Raw genomic sequence first — 14,597 nt, 5'->3', positions numbered from 1 at the left:
CGCAAAGGCCTTTCATTGAAGAGTGCTAAGATTATCAAACAATGAGATGGGGATAGGGCCCCTGGGCCTGATGGCTACACCATGAGCTTCTTCAAGGTCCGTTGGGCAACCTTGAAAGAGAATCTGATGCAACCAATTCAAAATTTCCATCAGAATGAAATGTTTGAGAAATCTTTCAATGCCACCTTTATAGCACTAATCCCCAAGAAATATGGAGCAGAAGAACGGAAGGACTTTAGACCAATAAGGCTGATTGGCGGAGTATACAAAATCATAGCCAAACTCCTTACAGAAATAATGAAGACTGTCATGGGAGAATTGATAGATGAACACCAAATATTCTAGAAAGGAAGACAGATCATGGATGCAACATTGTTGGCCAATGAATTGGTGGACAATAGGGTGAAACAGAATCTAACTGGAGTCCTATGTAAACTTGATATTGAAAAGGCCTATGACCATGTCAATGGTCATTCCTTCTAAAAATTCTGAGAGACATGGGCATTGCGAACAAATGGATAAATTGGATCAAAACATGTATATCTACTGTGAAATTCTCTCTTATCATCAACGGTAGTCTAGAGGGTTTCTTTCAATCACAAAGAGGTTTAAGGCAAGGTGATCCAATGTCACCTTTCCAATTTATCTTAGCAATGAAAGGCTTCAGTTCTATGATCAAAAGAGCAAGTGAGAAAGGGTGGATAAAGGGGCTTCCCTGCAAATGCTAATAGGGGAAATACTATGGAAATCACACATCTGTTATATGTAGATGACTCCTTGGTATTCTGTGAAGCTGAAGTAATGCAAATGAGACACTTGAGGGCCATTCTAACCATTTTTGAGGGCATCTCTGGTTTACATGTTAACTGGCATAAGAGTTGCTTGTACCCTATTAACCAAGTTACCAATATGCAGATACTTGCTGTGAACGTAGGATGCCAAATGGATTCCTTACCAACTAAATATCTTGGAATGCCTCTTGTTGCAAAAAATAAAGAGGTGGAAGTATGGAGTGAAGTGTTGGAAAGAAATGAGAGAAAGTTGACAAGATGGAAGAGCCAATACCTATCTATGGGAGGCAGATTAACTCTCATAAAGTCAAAAATGGATGCCCTCCCAACTTACATGATAAGCCTATTCCCAATCCCAGGAAGCATAGAGAAGAAAATCAACAAACTAAGGAGAGTCTTCTTATGGCAAGGGAACAAAGAGAAGCTTGGGTACAACCTAGTCATATGGGATTAGGTGGCCATCAACAAAATAAAAGGGGGTATGGGGATAAAAAAGTTGAAAGTACAGAATGAAAGGTTGTTGAAGAGGTGGCTTTGGAGGTTATGTATTGAAGATTTGACATTATGGAGAGGATTCATATCACATAAATATGGTCTTCAAAATAATAAGGATGGCAAGTTCTCTGTAGGTAGAATTTATAGGAAAGAGGTATCCTGGATGCCTAGAATTTATAGGAAAGAGGTATCCTGGATGCCTGAGAACAAAAAAAGCCCCTGGAAGCATGTATGGAAAAGTATGGCTCCTACTAAGATCAAGTGCTTTGCTTGGTTAGTAATCAGGAAAGCTTGCCTCACTCATAAGATCCTGCAGAAAAAGGGATTGCCAATTGTTCCAGATGCATGGTATGTAGTGATGCTAGAGAGACAAATAATCATCTGTTCCTCCATTGTAAAGTCACATCTCAGCATTGGACTATGTTCCTCAGTTTAACAGAGACAAAATGGTCAATGCCAGAGCACGCAGCAGACTTGTTAAGTTTCTGGATTAGGAAAGGGGGAAGCAAGACACAGAAGAAGTGGTGGAGAATAATCCTACACTGTATCTGGTGGACTATCTAGAGGGGGAGGAATGGAAGAAACTTTGAAGATAGATTCAACAACATTCAGAAAATCAAAGAGAGCTGCATAGCAACTTTCTACTTTTGGTGTAAAGAACATTGTATAGAAAATGCTGAACAATTAGTAGATCTTTTAGGATTACTGTAATTAGTCTCTTGTTCTAGCTTGTTACTACCTTTTTGGAGGTCTCCAGCATACCTTAATGCTGAGGAATACAACATTACCAGTTTCAAAAAAAAAAAACAGGTGCTTTTGGGTGCTTTGTTTGGAAAACTATTAGAAGACTATGGCATCCTTTCCCCCCCAATATATCATTCAAAATTGGAGATGGGGTTAAAACTGATTTTTGGGATGAAGAATGGATAGGGGATAGGGACTTGAAAACCTTATTCCCAGATTTATTTATTTTGAGTCTACAACAGATGGCCGCAGTGGCAGAAGTATGGAGCCCTCAAATGTGGGACCTGATTTTCAGAAGGGCTTTAAATGACTGGGAGAATAGTAGATTAGCTGGACTGTTGCAGGTGCTGAATCCATTCCCAGGTGTCACAGAAGGACCTGCCAAACCAATATGGAAGTCACACAACAAAGGGAGTTTCACTGTGAAATCTTGTTACTGGAATATGAACCATAACCGAAGAATGAGAATGGAGTGGACATGGAAGCTAATCTGGAAGATCAAAATCCCACAAAAGGTGTCATGTTTCTCATGGTTGGTTATCAGAAAAGCATGTTTAACTCACGAAATGTTACAGAGAAGAGGTATACAGATTTGCTCAAGGTGCTATATGTGTGATAAAGAGGCAGAGATTAACGACCACTTATTCCTACACTGCAAAACAACTGTAAATCTGTTGCACATGTTCTTATGTATACTTGGAGTTAGTTGGGTAATGTCAAAAACTTCTTTAGACATGTTGAAACACTGGGAAGGAATGTGCAGAAGAAGAAGATCAAAAGAGGACGGGTGGAAATATATTCCAGCTTGCATCTGGTGGACGCTTTGGAAGGAAAGGAATGAAAGATCCCATGATGGGCAAGCTAGCAACATTCAAAAGATCAAGATGAAGAGTTTGAGTTTGTTGTATTTTTGGTGTAAACAGGATATGGTGGGGGAGTTTGTGGGGGAGGTAGTAAGTCTAGTGGACTTCATAGGACAATTGTAAAGATTCTTTTTATGGGGTTTTTGGTTATCATGATGGGGGTTGTAAATCCCACCTCATCAGTTTTACCTGATGAGTTTTTTGGTGTGAATACAAGGTTACCATATCAAAAAAAAAAAAAGCTTGGTCTCTTTCTTAGATGTAGAATGATTGCAAATAATGTTTTTTATTTGTTGCTAAAGCTATAGGTTTAACAAACCAGTACTAGGCACACTCTATATTGGAGCATAACTATAATAAATTTTATCACATTCATGAAAATTATATCTTCTGATCTGCTAATGTATAGAGTTGGGGATCGTTTCTTTCTTTTGCAATGAAGGAATCATCTTGATTAGATGGTTCTTCATTCCAATTGAGATTTTTTTTTTTTATGGATTGCTAAAAGGTTTTATTCTAAAGTTTCAATCAAATTTTAAAGAATGAAAACAAAGAAGTGGTTGAAGGGAGAGGGAGAAAGTGGACCTAATTGTGGCAGAAGAAGGGAGGGAGGGGGGGGGGGGGAGGCTTTTATGCGAAAAAAAAGTGCAGTCAATAGCCGGTAATAGGGATTTCTAGTTCGTGCCAGAGAAGTGTAAGATAATTCCACTGTATAATCCTGTTATATCTAGTTTATATGCCTTTCCTATATGCTTTATTTGTGATGACCATAACAAAAAGTTCTGTGTCCTTTTAAGTGATATATGAATTTCTAGACAGAAGATAAATTGAAGCCTGACTCATGGACATTTTGAAACTTATCATATGGGCAGGCTGTAGAATTCAGCAAGTTAGTATCATCTTTAAGAACAGATGAATCAGAAGATGTTATTGTATCAGCTTGTCAGAAGTTAATTGCTTTCTTCCATCAGCGGCCAGACCAGAAACTTGTTTTTGTCACCCAGCACGGTTTGCTTCCTCTGATGGAGTTACTTGAGGTTCCCAAAACTCGTGTATGTCACTATCTTGTGATCATATTGGTGCTTCAGTCTCTATGCACACTCAACAGCTGTAGTTGATTCCTTTCCGGTTAATCGTGGACTTATGTGCTTTCAATTTTCAGGTCATGTGTTCAGTGCTGCAGGTACTGAACCTGATTGTTCAAGATAACACAGATTCCCAAGAAAATGCTTGTCTCGTTGGCCTTGTAAGTGTTACTTGCATTTTCTCTTCTGATTGTACTTTGAATATTGGCAAATAAATGTTTAGTAATTCCGAATAATATGGACTGGAAAATATAGTTTTATTGATACTGGGGCTAGACCCTTTTTGTCAACTTGTATTCATGTTAAAGATAACACGTATTCCCAAAAAAATGCTTGTCTTGTTGGCCTTGTAGGTGTTACGTTTAAACTTCTGATTGTACTCTGAATATGATGAAATAAATGTTAAGTAATTCTTAAAAGTTAATACTGTGAACAATAGTCTTCTTAATACTGGGACTAAACCATTTTTCTTAACTTGTCTTTGTGTTTAATTGTTTTGTAGATCCCTGTTGTGATGAGTTTTGCTGCCCCTGATCGTCCCCGGGAAATTCGTATGGAAGCAGCTTACTTCTTTCAGCAGCTATGTCAGTCGAGGTATATAGATTATGGCTTGGGTTGTTGCATGATGACATGGAAAGTTGTGTACCTTACATTATGATTACTTTCTTTACAGTCCCTTGACGTTGCAAATGTTTATTGCTAACCGTGGAATACCTGTTCTTGTGGGATTTTTAGAAGCTGACTATGCCAAATATAGGTTTGTCTTCTGTACCTTTTGATTAGAGCATTTCTTTTACAGACGAGATGTCATACCTCTGATGTCTTTTTCATTTTAGAGTTTTGACCTTAATGGTTGTACTTCTCTTGTATAATATTTTGATCTACAGTAGTTGCTATCTAATGTGTATATTGGAGCTTTGCCTATTGTGGACATTTATATGTCGATTTTGTTCATTGTTGGATTTTTTTTTCCTAATACAAATTCGTTTGGAGTTGATCTGAAGTGTGAAAACAGTTAATTGCTGATATAATTGTGTTGGAGAGGTTAGTAAGTCACCATCACGAAGTACAAAATTGCTTATGAGATTTCACAAAACTAATTATGAAAGAAAAGAAGAAATTCTGTAAGAAGGGTCATGATCTTGATAGTTCAATCAGGGTCCTTTGTAATTGAAAAAGACCTGAGTTCAGATAGCAGTGTCAGCCTGATTTAAGTGTGGTTGGCATATTGCTGCTAGAGGGGTGATTTTGACAACTGGGTATCTGAGAAAGGGGGAGGTTACTCCTGATGGTGCTTTATGTACAGGGATCTGGGTTAAGATGTCGACCATCTCCATTTACATTAACTTCTAGGTTATGGTGGGAAATACTGAAATGGTTTGGATTAATTTGGGTGATGCCAGGCACTTTGAAAGAGGTTACCTTCAGCTGGAAGGGTGGTAGAGGGAGGAGAAGAAGCATGACATGGATCGTTGCTCACTAGCTCTTATGTGGAACGTGTGGAGAGAAAGAAATAGGATAACTTTTGAAGGGGTAGAGATGTATTTTGTACAGAAGAGGAGTAGCCTCTTATCCTTTTTTTTCCTTTTGGGGTTCACTTGAAGTCCCTCTAAGCATAAATGATTGGGTGATGTTTGTAGAAAACCATTTGTTTCTGTAGATTTTCTACTTTTTTGCAGTATATTTGTATACAAGCGTTTTTATGCCAAATGTCAATAAATTTTATTTTTGTATAAAAAAATTGGCATAAAATAGTCCCAATAAATAGTCCATTTTCAGTTCTGTCTATTGGTGGGTGTGATTCAACAAGGCAAGGTCGTCTGCGGTAATCTTCAAGTATGAGCAGATATTTTTTGCAGTATACTTGTACACAAGCGTTTTTATGCCAAATGTCAATAACCTTTATTGCTGTATCAAAAAATTGGCATAAAATATAGTCCCAATAAATAGTCCATTTTCAGTTGTCTATTGGTGGGTGTGATTCAACAAGGCAAGGTCGTCTGCGGTATTCTTCAAGTATGAGCAGATGATACAATTGTCTGATGTCATATCGAGGATAACCAGTTAGATCTGTGAGAGAGATCTTTGCTACTTTTTGCGGCAGTATCAGGGCCAGACAGACTTAGGTAAAAGGTATATGATTCCAGTTGGGGGACCAAGAAAGTAAGTAGTATGGCAGCATAAGGGGATGTTAGAATGGGTTTCTACCAATCACTTACCTGGATTTTACAATTTGAAAAAAAATACAAAAGAAAAGGAAGTTTGAGATGTTGTGGTTCAGACAAAGAGAGAAACAACTGGCATCATGCACAGACATGTCTTTTGGAGGAAGGTTAACACTGATTAATAGTGTATTTAGTACCATCCCGATCTATCTCTTATTAATCTACCCCTTTCTGCTGTAAGTGGAGAAGTGATTAGACATGCATGGAAGGTTTCATGAATAATCCAGCTGCTACCGTTCTCAAGGTCTTGAAAACCTAGGACAATAATCTGATGCTTTACTATGGTTGGGAGAAAAGAATGGGAAGTTCACCAGGAAACCTTTCTATCTTCGGTAATGAAAGGAGATGGAGGTAGTTGAATCTCCATGGAGATTTATGTGGAAAGCAAAGGTCTCAAAGTGGCTGTCCTTAGCTAGACAGCAACACATGAGGCTGCTCTTTCAATGGACTCTCTGCAAAAGATACTGATAGAACTATGCTGCCGATGTTCCCTTATCTGAGGAGATTTAAATTAGTATACCATTTCTTGGTGCGCAGTGCGCCGTAAAAAGAATACATATGTTTGGACTGTATTCCTGCTGCTAGTGTTGAATTGGTGATGCCACATTTCGGGGAGATTTGGAAGAAACATAAGTGTTTCAAAGGAGAGAAAGCCGATCATGCACAACCAGAAAGCAACAACATACTCCGTATAATCCCATAAGAGGATGTACACATACCTTACCCCTACCTTTGTGGGGTAGAGAGACTGTTTTTGGTAGACCCACAGCTCAAAGAAAGTGTATTTAAAGTAGGATTGAAGGGAAATAACAACAATAAAATAGCAAGATGAACAAAACAAAGCAACAAGTAGTAGTAAAAATTGAAGAATAAGATATTACGTAAATACTAACTAACACTTCTAAATAAGGAGAAGATGAGAAGAGGAGACTCTACCCTTTGCCTCTCACACATAAAAGTACTACTACAATCGGCTACCTACGACCCTTCTACCCTAATCATTGTCCTCCATACCTTCTTCCTATCTAGGGGTCAATGTCCTTAGTAAGCTGAAGATGTGTCTATGTCTTGTCTAATCACCACCTCCCTCCATTTTTCTTCGGCCTACTTATACGTCTTCTAGAATCTGTTATAGTGTGCCTTTCACTCCTTACGGGGCATCCTCGCACCTGCTCTTCACATGCCTAAACCATCTCAGTCTCGCTTCCCTCATCTGGTCCGCCATAGAGGCCACTCCCACCTTGTCTTGTATAACTTCATTTCTAATTCTATCTCTCCGAGTATGCCCACACATCCATCTGAGCATCTTTATTTCCGCTACCTTCATTTCCTTAATGTGTACGTACTTGACTGCCCCCTATAGAACAATGCAATTCTAACCACCACCTTGTAGAACGTACCTTAAGCCTTGGTGGTACATTCTTAATCCACAGTACGCCAGACGCGAGCCTCCATTTCACCTTCCTGCTCCAATGCAATGTGCGATATCATTGTCAATCTTCTTGTTTCCTTGGATTATAGACCCAAGATACTTCACACTTCCTCTCATGGGTATGACTTGTGTATCGTCGTCACTTCCACATCCGCTTCAGGTACTATATTTTAGTCCTGCTTCACCTGAAACATTTAGATAACATGATCTGTCTCCAAACTTCCAGCCTATCATTAACTCCATCGCACACTTCGTCGATCAATATTAAGTGATCTTCGAATAACATACCCCACGACACCTTTCTTTGGATATGCCACATCAATTTGTCTAGCACTAGCCACTAAGACAGATAGAAACGGGCTAAGGGTTGATCCCGATCGGAAGTGTTCCGAGTCACCTCCCACTGGTCATACCTGGGGATTGGCTCTATCGTACATGTCCTTCATTGCCCTTAATGTAAGGTACATGGATACCTCTAGATTCCAAATACCTCCATAGAACCTCCCTAGGAACTTTATCGTATGCCATTCTACGCCAATGGGTACCATGTGTAAGTTTCTCTTTCTATCTTCCCATCCCTATACTGCTCCATTAATCTCCTTATAATAAAACTTCTGGTGTAATCAATTAGGATAGCAAGAAAGGATTTAGAAACATTATGGAACTTTAGGAGAAGTTGAAAATGTAACTTCAGTTCACATAGCTTTGTAGCACTGACATGGAGCATCATAATCAAGAGAACATCAGCTTGCTTGCATATCTCATTCAGGACTTCATGTTGGATCACAGGAATCATGGATATCTTGCTGATGTTGTCCTTCGATTTTCTTTGACGGGGACCTGGTATGTTCTCAATGCTCTCAAATGGTAGGGATGCAAAAGAAACCGAGTCAGTCGGTCCAAAAATGTGAAGAATATCAATAAACTAAAGGAGACTATACCTTTCATATTTCACCCCCCTCCCTTGCTGATCCTTTTCTTCAACAGATAAATATTATTCAGAATTAGACAAAGTGTGTTCATGGTTTTGACTGATAGAAGTTCTGAAAGAGGAATGTTAACAATCTTTAAGTAGAGAACTTACCCCGAAAAAGGAAAACCTTAGTTCATTTTATGTGCATTTTAACCTGAGACTTTATGGAACTAGCGTAGCCCTGCACCTTTGGTCATATTATGCCATCATACAAACCAGCTCAGGTTCACAAACAATGGGCGGAGAATATATAAGATATAGTTGGAATCAGAAGCATCACTCATTCTTCTGATGCAACACACTTTTGGAGATCATAAAAGGTTTGTTGAGGACAAGCTTCAGTTTCTGGGATTAACTTGGGCCTCTCTGAATCCTACTTTTCAAGATTGATAATGGCATGTTTTTGATTGAAGTGATTAAGAGGGATCATTACAAATATTTTGTTTCCATATCAAGCCTGCTTTGATAATATTGGTATGCTATGAGCATAATGGAGCAGTATGGGCAAAGAGGATTCATTGCTGACTCCAACATCCCTCGGAATGCAGCATAGTAGTAGTTGTTGTATCAGGGTGACTTTAAGCTGCATTGAATTTTATGGTTCTTTCGGTCATTGAGTGCTTCCTGTATGAATTTTAGTTCTACCAGAGATAATACTGGGGTTGGGGCTGTGCATAAATGTTTTCCTTTTAAATGAATGGCTGTGCTTAATTATTTGCATTGCCGAATTCTCTCTTTCTAGTATTATGTAATGCAAAACTTGGAAACAAAATTTGAAAGCTAGTTACTTCCCATTTTGTGCAACTATGTATGCTGATACACAAATGGGAAATAACTAAACTTGCATTCAAATTCTTTCACGTTTTGCTTTACCTAAACCGCTCATCTTATATCTTAACACATACACTCGAGATATAGAGAATTTGGCAATCCAGATGTGGATAGAATGGGAATGCTATAGTAACGGATAATCCATTCTATCTTCTCCTTTTCCACTTTGCCCTTTTTTTTTTTTTTTCTCTCTTTACTTTTTATTGAAGTTTAGATTGAAAACAGGATGACCTAAATTACTTGACATGATAAATTAGCATCTCAAATCAACTAGCTTCATTTAACTATTATGCAAATAATATTTTGCTAAAGTTTCCCCTCCCAAACCACATGCAGGGAAATGGTTCACATGGCCATAGATGGCATGTGGCAGGTGTTTAAGCTTCAGCGGTCTACCTCTAGAAATGATTTTTGCCGTATAGCTGCTAAAAATGGAATTCTGCTGAGGCTCATCAACACTCTTTACAGTTTGAATGAAGCAGCTCGTTTAGCTTCTGCATCTGGTGGAGGTGGGTTCCCACCTGATGGATTGGCTCCTCGACCACGGTCTGGGCCACTGGACCCTGGCAATTCTTCATTTATGCAGACTGAAATGCCCCCTTATGGAACTGATCAGCCAGATATGCTTAAAATTAAGAACGGAGATCGTGTTTTGCCATCTGGAATGCAGGAACCTTCACGTACTTCAGCTTCACATTCACCAGATTCTCCGTTTTTTCGACAGGATGGTGAGAGACCCCGGTCAAGTAATGCTACAATGGAAGCTTCTGGTCTGTCAAGATTGCCTGATGGAAATTTAGTAACAAAAGATCGAGAAAGCTTAGACAGATACAAAAATGATCTCTTTCGAACTGAGATTGACCTTAGACAGCAAAGAGGTGGCAATACAAGTAGAATATCAACTGATAGGGGATCAAAACAGATGGAAGGGGGATCATATGGGTTTCCTGCTTCAACAGCTTCTCAGCAAGAGAATGTTCGGCCCCTTCTTAGTTTGTTGGAGAAGGAACCCCCATCTCGCCATTTCTCGGGTCAGCTTGAATATCACAATCTTCCTGGACTGGAGAAGCATGAAAGTATACTCCCTCTTCTACATGCATCTAATGAAAAGAAAACCAACGGTTTGGATTTTTTGATGGCTGAATTTGCCGGTAATGTTTCAGCTGCCTGTTAAATTTGTTGCCTTTGCTGTAGAAACTGTGAACTTCGCTGTCTCCCATTGTAATTGGAAAAGAACTGAAGTGTTTGTAATACTCCCTTTCTTATAAGGCATTGTCTTTTGATTATCACTAAGCAGACTCTTGTTTTCATCTTCTCTAGTGAGTAGGATTCCTCTAAATGCTCGATTAATTTCTGAACAGAGGTTTCTGGACGTGGAAGGGAAAATACTAACCTGGAATCATTGCCAAGAAGTCCACATAAAGCTGCCACTAAGAAAGTTGGAGGGGCAGCTTCTACTGATGGAATTGCTTCAACTTCTGGATTTGCATCACAAACTGCATCAGGTGTATTGTCCGGTTCTGGAGTGTTAAATGCTAGACCAGGAAGTGCAGCATCATCTGGAATACTTTCACACATGGCTCCCCCGTGGAATGCTGATGTTGCGAGGGAATACTTGGAAAAGGTAGCAGACCTTCTGCTTGAGTTTGCTGCAGCAGACACAACAGTTAAATCCTACATGTGCAGCCAAAGTTTGCTCAGCCGTCTTTTTCAGATGTTTAATAAGATAGAGCCCCCTATTCTTCTTAAGGTACTTCTTTTCTAGTGAAAATTTCTGTTCAGCAATGGTTTTATTATTATCACATAATTATGCTCATGATGGTTCGTTTTCTTTTATTTTCCTTTTTGTTTTGTTTCTTCTTTTGTTTCAGCTTTTGAAATGCATTAATCACCTTTCAACAGACCCACACTGCTTAGAAAATCTACAGCGAGCAGATGCAATCAAGTATTTGATACCCAATCTTGATCTCAAAGAGGGTCCCCTTGTGTCCCAAATACATCATGAGGTAATCTAAGCATATTATTCACGGGTTAACCAGAGTGCGTGTTGATGCATACGAATTGTGGAACCAAATAATTAATGGGATGTATCAATCATGTACATGAATTAGGATTTGGAGTGCTAATATTTTGATTTTCAGCGCATCAGCTCTTTGCTCCTATGATTCTTAGCAAATCATTCTGCTCACTCAGTGACACATAAATACCAAAAAAGAAACAAATAGAACTCCATATTTATCTCAATGTTATTTTTTAAAATTTCTGGGAAGATTTCTTCAATCCATAAAATGTGTATTGGTCTAATCAAGGTTTGCTAGAAAGTACGAATAATTCAATTTGGGAAGCTTATTTATATAAATTTGGCTATCGGCTTAGTCGAAGATTGCAATTAAGGATGTGAAAACTTTAGTATATAGTTTGTTTTTTTGAACAGGGGCCATGTCATAGTCCTAGCTTTGCCACTTGTTATCATTTAGGGTCGTTTGGTAGAGTGTATTAGCAAAGATAATGCAAGCATTAACTTTTTGTATTAGTAATACCTTGTTTGGTACACTTTTTCATGCTATGTATAACTAAATGTGTATTAAGGTGTGTATTATTAATACCATGGATTCTAGGTATTAGTAATGCAAGAGTTTTAATGCATGCATTAGCATGGTTAAAGATCCCATTGCCCCACAAAATCTTTTTTACATCTTTTCCACAATTATTGTGAAGGGTATCTTTGTAAATAGTTATTTTTGTGCCATGCATTGCTATTTTTAATACTCTAAACCAAACAATGCATAAAATAGTCTATGTATAATTAATGCAAGCATTACTAATACAATCATTATCAATAGAAGCATTACTAATACACTATATTTAGCATTATTTTTATACACTACCAAACGACCCCTTAGTTGGAGATTGTCAGCTTGTGATTCGTCAGTTGTAAATGGCTATTCTGATGGAACTTTGAACACTGATTTCTTAAAAAAATTGTTGATAGAAGTAACATCTTGTATTCATTTCAACAGCAGCACCTGGAGAGTGCTGAAGGGGTATTTACAAGTTCATGAAAAGAGCCTGGGTGAAAACTGTCAAAAACTAGTCTAACCTATAAAATCTATCAAATCCCCTATATATCCCCCAGTAAATCCTGATTACACCAAAAATATAAGAGACTAAGACAATTCATCCTAAATCTATGGATGGAGTTGATTTTGTCTTCAAAAAGTCTTTTGAGTTTCTTGCTTTCCAAGCTATCTACCAAATGCAAGCAGATATTAGCTGCCACCAGTTCTCTTTTCCATTTCTGTTGCCTATTCCTGATGAGTATAGTTCAAAAGTAGTTTAGGCATGGCCCAGCTAACACCAGGAATACAAAAGAACATGTACGACAGATTTGCAGTTGTCTTGCAATGAATGTAAAGATGGTCATTTGTTTCCACGTCTAATCCACAAAGTAGACATCATGAGCAAATCTGAAAACCTCTTCTTTGTAGTCTTTCATGTGTTAGGCATGCTTTCCTAACCACTAACCAAGCAAAACAGGAGGAGACCTATAGGGGAATCTTGATTTTCCAAATAAGTTCCCACTTTTCAAGGCCACACCACTGTGTGGAGGTTCTATGATTATAATTCCAGTAGGCAGATTTGACAGAAAAATCCCTTACAATTCAACATCCATTTTGATTTGTCTGGTATATCTGGAGATCCTGAAAGGTTCCAAAGTTTGTAATAGCTCGGCTACTCTGTCAATCTCCAAATCATTTAGTGCTCTTCTGAATAGCAGATTCCATCCTTGATGGTCCCATACCTGGTTTATCTTTGTTTGTTGTTGAAGGCTAATTGAGTAGAGATCAGGCAAGAGGGTCTTCAATGAGTTCTGACCTGTCATGCATCATCCCAGAATATGTCTTATTTACTCCAGTTGTGGGGAAAAGTATGGATTTAAGTTTTGAAAGCCTATAGTTGTGGCTCTTCTACAAGTTAAAGGAAACAATTCCCCCTACTCAACCATAGCCAGACCTGCTGTCACTGTTTGTTATTTTTCCTAGTAAGAAGTGCTTGTAAAATGGTTCATAAATTAGAACCATACTTTGATCTGGATGTAGATAGAGTAAGAGCTCTCAGCATGGTCTATTTTTTTGTTTTATCTTGTTAGTGAGTTGTGATATCTTAGGTTTACGCTTGCATGATGCTCATGGATCGTTTCTTGCATTTTTTCCTTGCTTCAGGTTCTAAATGCATTGTTCAACCTCTGTAAGATCAATAAGAGAAGACAGGAGCAAGCTGCGGAAAATGGAATTATTCCACACTTGATGCATTTTATCATGACCAGTTCTCCATTGAAACAATATGCATTGCCTCTTCTATGTGATATGGCTCATGCATCACGCAATTCAAGAGAGCAGCTTCGCGCTCATGGTGGGCTTGATGTGTACCTGAGCTTACTAGAAGATGAACTCTGGTCTGTCACGGCATTAGATTCCATTGCTGTTTGTTTGGCACATGACAATGAAAGCAGGAAAGTGGAACAAGCTTTGCTTAAGAAGGATGCCATACAGAAAATGGTCAAGTTCTTCGAATGTTGTCCAGAACAGCATTTTCTGCACATACTGGAGCCTTTCTTGAAAATTATCACGTATGTCATTTTGCAAGTTCTTACTTTACCTTTTTGCCTCTTGCAAATGTTGTGTGTTTTTCTTTGTTTGACTTGAGGTTAATGAATCTGCCTACAATTGGATGACTCTTCTGGAAATGTGGTTGATTGGAACAAAAGCAAAATGGTTAAAGTTTGACCATTTTGGCTTGGTAGTAGTTTAGCTGCCTGCAAAATAATTCTTCTGTTTTTCTGGATAATTTTTATGCAGGAAATCATCTCGAATAAATACAACTCTGGCTGTCAATGGATTAACACCATTGCTCGTCTCTAGACTTGATCACCGAGATGCTATAGCTCGACTGAATTTGCTCAAGTTGATAAAGGTGATTTATTATTGCTTTTTGAGTGGTTCTATTATGGTTCTTGCGACCTTCTAACATATCTAAATGGATTGAATGGTCTTCCCTGTATTCCCCGTTGGTAACTAATTCTGTCTCTCGCAATCAGTGCTATTTTATAGTAGCAACAAAAGACATGATGATATACTTGATGAACATCCTTCTACCT

At 38.4% G+C, this 14,597-nt stretch overlaps 1 protein-coding gene across 5 annotated transcripts in view; it reads left to right on the top strand.

Moving 5' to 3' along the window:
* Nucleotides 1-14,597, top strand: part of LOC125821735 (MAP3K epsilon protein kinase 1-like) — a 602,763-nt gene that overhangs the window by 587,612 nt on the left and 554 nt on the right. For all 5 annotated transcript variants that reach the window (XM_049501115.1, XM_049501113.1, XM_049501114.1 and 2 more), the window contains 9 exons: nucleotides 3,766-3,945; nucleotides 4,056-4,139; nucleotides 4,481-4,572; nucleotides 4,652-4,735; nucleotides 9,776-10,590; nucleotides 10,801-11,189; nucleotides 11,311-11,445; nucleotides 13,663-14,069; nucleotides 14,299-14,413. In XM_049501115.1, coding sequence (XP_049357072.1) covers nucleotides 3,766-3,945; nucleotides 4,056-4,139; nucleotides 4,481-4,572; nucleotides 4,652-4,735; nucleotides 9,776-10,590; nucleotides 10,801-11,189; nucleotides 11,311-11,445; nucleotides 13,663-14,069; nucleotides 14,299-14,413 — 2,301 coding nt within the window. The remainder of the gene's footprint in view (nucleotides 1-3,765; nucleotides 3,946-4,055; nucleotides 4,140-4,480; nucleotides 4,573-4,651; nucleotides 4,736-9,775; nucleotides 10,591-10,800; nucleotides 11,190-11,310; nucleotides 11,446-13,662; nucleotides 14,070-14,298; nucleotides 14,414-14,597) is intronic.

This window comes from Solanum verrucosum, unplaced genomic scaffold (assembly GCF_900185275.1).
Source record: "Solanum verrucosum unplaced genomic scaffold, falcon-dt-bn FXZP01000210.1, whole genome shotgun sequence".
Classification (NCBI taxonomy): Eukaryota; Viridiplantae; Streptophyta; class Magnoliopsida; order Solanales; family Solanaceae; genus Solanum; species Solanum verrucosum.
The sequence above is the reverse complement of the archived record's forward strand: the minus strand, read 5'-3'. Positions and strand labels throughout refer to the sequence as shown.